The sequence below is a fragment of the Microtus ochrogaster genome, unplaced genomic scaffold (assembly GCF_000317375.1).
Source record: "Microtus ochrogaster isolate Prairie Vole_2 unplaced genomic scaffold, MicOch1.0 UNK103, whole genome shotgun sequence".
Lineage (NCBI taxonomy): Eukaryota > Metazoa > Chordata > Mammalia > Rodentia > Cricetidae > Microtus > Microtus ochrogaster.
The window spans coordinates 19582-25626 of NW_004949201.1; the positions used below are offsets into that span (position 1 = coordinate 19582).

General features: G+C 53.5%; 1 protein-coding gene across 1 annotated transcript in view; it reads left to right on the forward strand.

The window, feature by feature from the left end:
• LOC101991252 (ryanodine receptor 1) overlaps positions 1 to 6045 on the forward strand; it is a gene marked incomplete at its 5' end in the record, with an annotated part of 90102 nt that overhangs the window by 17359 nt on the left and 66698 nt on the right. The window contains 9 exons of the mRNA XM_005371303.2: positions 299 to 572; positions 1245 to 1359; positions 1447 to 1579; positions 2166 to 2260; positions 3190 to 3325; positions 3528 to 3714; positions 3798 to 3906; positions 5028 to 5148; positions 5243 to 5412. Of these exons, the coding sequence (XP_005371360.1) occupies positions 299 to 572; positions 1245 to 1359; positions 1447 to 1579; positions 2166 to 2260; positions 3190 to 3325; positions 3528 to 3714; positions 3798 to 3906; positions 5028 to 5148; positions 5243 to 5412 (1340 nt within the window). The remainder of the gene's footprint in view (positions 1 to 298; positions 573 to 1244; positions 1360 to 1446; positions 1580 to 2165; positions 2261 to 3189; positions 3326 to 3527; positions 3715 to 3797; positions 3907 to 5027; positions 5149 to 5242; positions 5413 to 6045) is intronic.

A 6045-nucleotide genomic window follows, 5' to 3' on the forward strand; every position in this document is an offset into this window, starting at 1 on the left:
GTGTGTGTGTGTGTGTGTGTGTGTGTGTGTGTTTATGTGCATGAGTACAGGTGACTGCAGAGTCCAGAGGAAGGAGGGAGGGAGGGAGAGAGAGAGAGGAAGAAAGAATAGGAAGGGTGGGAGAGAGGTGGGAGGGAGGGAGGCAGAGAGGGAGAAAGAGATTGATTCTTGGGACAATAGAAAATTTATCTGGATCCATGTGCTTGTGGCAAGTGGAAGACAAGGCAGTTAGTGACGGAGAAAGGCTTCCCTCTCTTCCGGTTCAAAGCCACAGCCTAGTGTCCCAACCTCTTCTCAGAGTCTTTGCAGGAGCTGGTGTCCCACACGGTGGTGCGCTGGGCGCAGGAGGACTTCATTCAGAGCCCTGAGCTGGTTCGTGCCATGTTCAGTCTCCTGCACCGACAATACGATGGGCTCGGTGAGCTGCTGCGCGCCTTGCCCAGGGCCTACACGATCTCGCCGTCCTCGGTGGAGGACACCATGAGCCTGCTGGAGTGCCTGGGCCAGATCCGCTCGCTGCTCATTGTGCAGATGGGTCCCCAGGAGGAAAACCTCATGATCCAGAGCATCGGGTGAGTGCGCCCCCTGCCGGCTAGCAGGTGCTTTGCCGTCCTTCCCACAGTGTCCTAACAGCTTCTGGTCACTGTGGGACTCTTGGCACCTTTGCTATTTCTGAGCTTAGAGTCTTCTCCTGTAACAAAGGGAACGGCAATACCCTGCACAGAGTGACCATGAGGCTTCGGGTCACTTGTGCTTATAGTAACAAGATAGCAAGTTTGGGGTGGCATTCAGGAAGCTGAGGCAGGAGGATCTTGAGTTCCAGGCAATCTTGGGCTACACAAACCTGGGATATAGAGTAAGACCCTGTTTTGCAATAATAATAATAAATATTAATAATGAGACTGGTGAGATGGTCTCCCAGAGTGGATAAGAGGATGGGTAAAGAGCTAGGTTGTGGCTCATACCTGTCACCTCACATTTGGGAGGCAGGATCCAGGAGGATGACTGTGAACTCTAGGCCAGCCTGGGCTACATAGTTTAGGACAGCCTGAGGTACCAGAGTGAGATATTGTCTCAAAACCTAACTAAAACAAAACAAACCAAAAAGGATGGATGAATTTGGATCTGCAAAAGGCACATAGAGAGCGCAGACTGTTATCACCATGGTGACCGTGGCTCTCCCTGGATGTGCTCCACCCACCCCCAGGCTGTGCTAAACCCCTCCCCACTCTGTCTGCTCACAGGAACATCATGAATAACAAAGTCTTCTACCAGCACCCAAACCTGATGAGAGCGCTGGGCATGCACGAAACCGTCATGGAGGTCATGGTGAACGTCCTTGGGGGTGGTGAGTCGAAGGTGAGGAGCCTGGATGGGGGCAGGAGCTCAGGGAGGGGACACAGAGTGTGGGCACTCACCGCTGGCCCTCCCTCCTACCCCCTGCAGGAGATACGCTTCCCCAAGATGGTGACAAGCTGCTGCCGGTTCCTCTGCTACTTCTGCCGGATCAGCCGGCAGAACCAGCGCTCCATGTTTGACCACCTGAGCTACCTGCTGGAGAACAGTGGCATTGGCCTGGGTGAGAAACCCAGAGGCCATAGAGTGATTCTCAGTACATAACAAGTTTGAGGCCAGCCTGGGCTACATGAGACTCTATCTCACCCCCTACTCTCCCCCACCCCAAAAAGCAATTAGGATGCCGACAAAGACAACGCTGACAGACCCACAGCTCACACAACAGCCAGGGAATAAAGCTCAGTCTCAGACTCCATCAGCCCAGAGGGAAAAGCACAGACCAGCTTAGCCCATTGTGGAAAGGGGTGGTGAGGAAGGGCTTCCCAGAGGAGGTGGCGCCATCAAGTCTGGGGAGGGGTTAAGAGCACTTATCGCTCTATCAGGAGGACCAGAGTTCAGATACCAGCATCATATTATGTGACTCACAACCACCTGTAACTCCAGCCCCAAAGGATCTGGCGCCCTCTTCTGGCCTCTGTGTCTACCTGTACACACACATACACACACACTCAAACACACACTCAAACACACACACACAAACACACACAAACATACACACCACATACGGGATACGCATAACTCTTTGAAAAAGAGTGGGAACCCAGCAATACATCCCCCAAATTCATTCTGATCACTCTTGGTCCCCACAGGCATGCAGGGCTCCACGCCCCTGGATGTGGCAGCTGCTTCTGTCATTGACAACAACGAGCTGGCCTTGGCATTGCAAGAGCAAGACCTGGAAAAGGTGTGGCGGGAGGAAGCCTAGCCATGCCTGTCTGTGTGGGCACGTGCTGTCTCTGATGACCCCGTTCAGACTGACGTTAGACGTCCCAGGGCCCAATCAGAGGAAACTAGCATGGAAGGGCCACCAGCAGCGGCTGACGAAAGGGGCTGGGAGCAGTTCTATAGGCTACACATCCCCACTGGGTGGCCTTGGTGCTTGTCAAGGCCAAATGGGGCTCCAGGAGGCTTTGGGTTCAGCAACTAAAGTCAGTGGTTCCACTCCCTAACTAAGTGACCTGGAAAAGGGACCGTGTCATCTGACCTCTGTCATTCAGTCTGCTTGGTGATTACGTAATCATGATTTTGTGGAGCACTAATGAGTTCGTCCTTAAAAGCATTTATAAGTCAGATGGAATCCCAGTACTCAGAGGCAGAGGCAGGCAGACCTCTGTGAGTCTGAGTCCAGCCTGGTCCACAGAGTGAGTTCCAGGCTGGCAGGGCTTCACAGAGAGACCTTGTTTTAGGGAAAGGGGCTGGAGAGATGGTTAGAGAAAGTGAAATTTGAATAAAGCTCAGAATGATCTAGGAGCCAGATAGACCTCAGGGGCAGGGGCAATGCAGGGTCCCTGGAGCAGCCCTGGCTGGGATAAAGGCAGTGGAGGTGGAGCGGTGAACGGTGATGTCATGGACATCACATGGGGTCCTGGAGGCTGTAGGAAGGATGCGGCATCTTATCCCAGGTGATGGGCATGAAAGAATAACCTGACTCATGTTTATGGGGAGGGCTGGGGGGGGTGAAGAATGCTCAGGAAGGGGACAGCATAGATGGAGCTGAGGCAGATAAGCCTAGGGTTAGCTTGCTGAGGACCTGGAGGTGTGTGGGGCTGAGGATAGTAAGCCTGAACCGTAGGGAGGAGAGTAGTCTTGGGCTGAGCTCCCTCTGCATTGCAGGTTGTGTCATACCTGGCAGGCTGCGGCTTACAAAGCTGCTCCATGCTCCTGGCCAAAGGATATCCTGACATCGGGTGGAATCCCTGTGGGGGTGAACGCTACCTGGACTTCCTACGCTTTGCCGTCTTTGTCAATGGTGAGGCGAGGTGGGAGGTGTGTGGTCACTGGCTAAAGCCTCGCTCTAAAGACATCCATACCCTGAGCTTATGGCCTCCCCAAGGGGATCCCCCTAAGTGTGTCTGAGGGTCAACAGGACCTGACGTTATCTTTGGGTGTGCTGGGTTCTGGGGTTCCGTGGGCGTCCTCTCAAGAGCTCTCTTGACCTTTCTGGGCACCAGGTGAGAGTGTGGAAGAGAACGCTAATGTTGTGGTGCGGCTGTTGATCCGAAAACCTGAGTGCTTCGGACCTGCCTTGAGGGGCGAGGGTGGCTCAGGGCTGCTGGCTGCCATAGAGGAGGCCATCCGCATCTCCGAGGACCCTGCACGGGATGGACCAGGTGTCCGCAGGGACCGGCGACGTGAGCAGTGAGTCCCTGTCTCCTTCGCAGTATGGTAACCACCACTACCATGTCCCTGGACCCCTCCCACCACCACTTTCTCCCCTGCAGCTTTGGTGAGGAGCCTCCAGAGGAAAACCGGGTGCACCTGGGACATGCCATCATGTCCTTCTATGCTGCCTTGATCGACCTGCTGGGACGCTGTGCACCTGAGATGCATGTGAGCCCTGGGAGGTCAGGTGGGCTGGGAAAGGCTTGGGTGTGAGTGGCCAGCCTTCAGGCCCCAGGCAACATTCATAGAGCTCACTGTGGATGTGGTCCCACACACTCATGACCAGGACATCCTCAGGCCCCATCCCATGGAGCCCAGTGGAGGAAATGGAGTGGAGACTCAGAGGACTGGGGGAGGGGTGGAGAAGGTGCACACAGATGGTCATCAATGAGACTTGAGCCCTGTCACACCCCCCTATGGTCACAGCACTGTAAAGGCATGAGTACTGGGAGCTTGAGGCTACCCTGCACGACATAACAAGACCCTGTCTCAACACTGCTGTGTGCAGTGGACCAGGCCAGTCATCCAGGACTGGGAAGGTAATATCCAGAAGGTCAGAAGTTCAGGGTCATCTTTGGCTACACAGCAACTTGGACACGTGAGGCCTTGCCTCAAAAACCAAACAAGGGGCTACCAGCTCAGTGTGTAAAGGTGCCTGCCACTAACCTGATTTCAGTCACCAGGACTCCTGTGCTAGAAGGAGAAAACCTGCTCCCATTCATTGTGTTCTGACCCCCACATGCACACCATAGCATATGCACCCCCTAATAAGCCAAAATAAAGAGCCAGGGATGGGGGGATGCCTTTAGTCTTAACACTCAAGAGGTAGAGGCAGGTGGATCTCTGAGTTACAGCCCAGCCTGGCCTACATAACAAGTTCCAGGGCAGCCGGGGCTATATAACAAGGAGATCCTGTCTCAAAACAAAACACTTCCCTCCAAAAAAGAAACAATGGCCAGAAAAAATGGCATCACCAGGGTTCACTGGACAGCCAAGTTAACTGGAACAATGAGCTTCCGGTTCATTGAGACCCGGTCTCAAAAAACAAGGGAAGAGCAATAGGGAAAGAAAGACACCTGGCATCAACTTGGATCTTCACTCGGAGGTGTAGGAGCAAGCCCACGTACTTGCATACACATGCACATACATGTGCACACATATGCATACAACGCATACACACAAAGGGAGGCTTGCTTTACCATCAGCGTGTCAAGAGTGGTTGGAACAGAACAGTGCCCAAGTGGGTCAGAGCTGTCTGATATTTTGCCTATTCTGTCCACCATCTCCAGCTGATCCAAGCCGGAAAGGGTGAGGCCCTGAGGATCCGAGCCATCCTTCGTTCCCTTGTGCCCTTGGATGACCTTGTGGGCATCATCAGCCTCCCACTGCAGATCCCCACCCTGGGCAAAGGTAGATGGGGCAGGAGATGTCAAGGGAGTGGTGCTGGGAGGGAGCAAGGGGAGAGAAACACATGCTAACAACACCCCACCCCCCTTGCCCGTAGATGGGGCACTGGTACAGCCAAAGATGTCTGCTTCCTTCGTGCCTGACCACAAGGCATCCATGGTGCTTTTCCTGGACCGAGTGTATGGCATTGAGAACCAGGACTTCTTGCTCCATGTGCTGGATGTGGGGTTCCTTCCTGACATGAGGGCAGCCGCCTCACTGGACACGGTGAGCAGCCCCACCTAGCTAGTCACCCACACAGGACGGGTTGAGGGACAGCATCAACGGAACTGGAATGGCCTGCATTTCCCGATCTTACCTGCACCATTGTGATAGAAAACGAAACCCATGGAAAACAGTTTTGCTGCAGAGTGAGTAGGAATCCCCAGTCCTTCAGTTACGAGAAAGCATTTGCTGGGTGTAGTGACACACACCTTTAATCTAGTACCACAGACATGGAGGCCAGAGGACAGTGAGTTGCCTGGGCTACAGTCAAATTCTGCCTTAAAAACCCAAAGTGGAGTTGGGCATGGTGATGCACGCCTTTAATCCCAGCACTCAGGAGGCAGGGGCAGGTCAGCCTGGTCTACGTAGCAAGTTCTAGATGTAGTTAGTTGTAGGCCAGCCAGGACTACATAATGAGACCCCCATCTCAAAATAACAATAACAACAACAACAAAACCCAAAGCAACAACAAAAGCCTGGGCAATCCCAGCCTGTAATCCCAGCACTTGGGAAGTAGAGCCAGGATGAGCAGCAGTTCCAGGCTAGCCTGGGCTACACGAAATCCTGTAGAAGGTCGACATTACAGAACAGCTAAATCAGAGTCATGAGTTTCGGTAATCAATTCCTGGTGTGTGT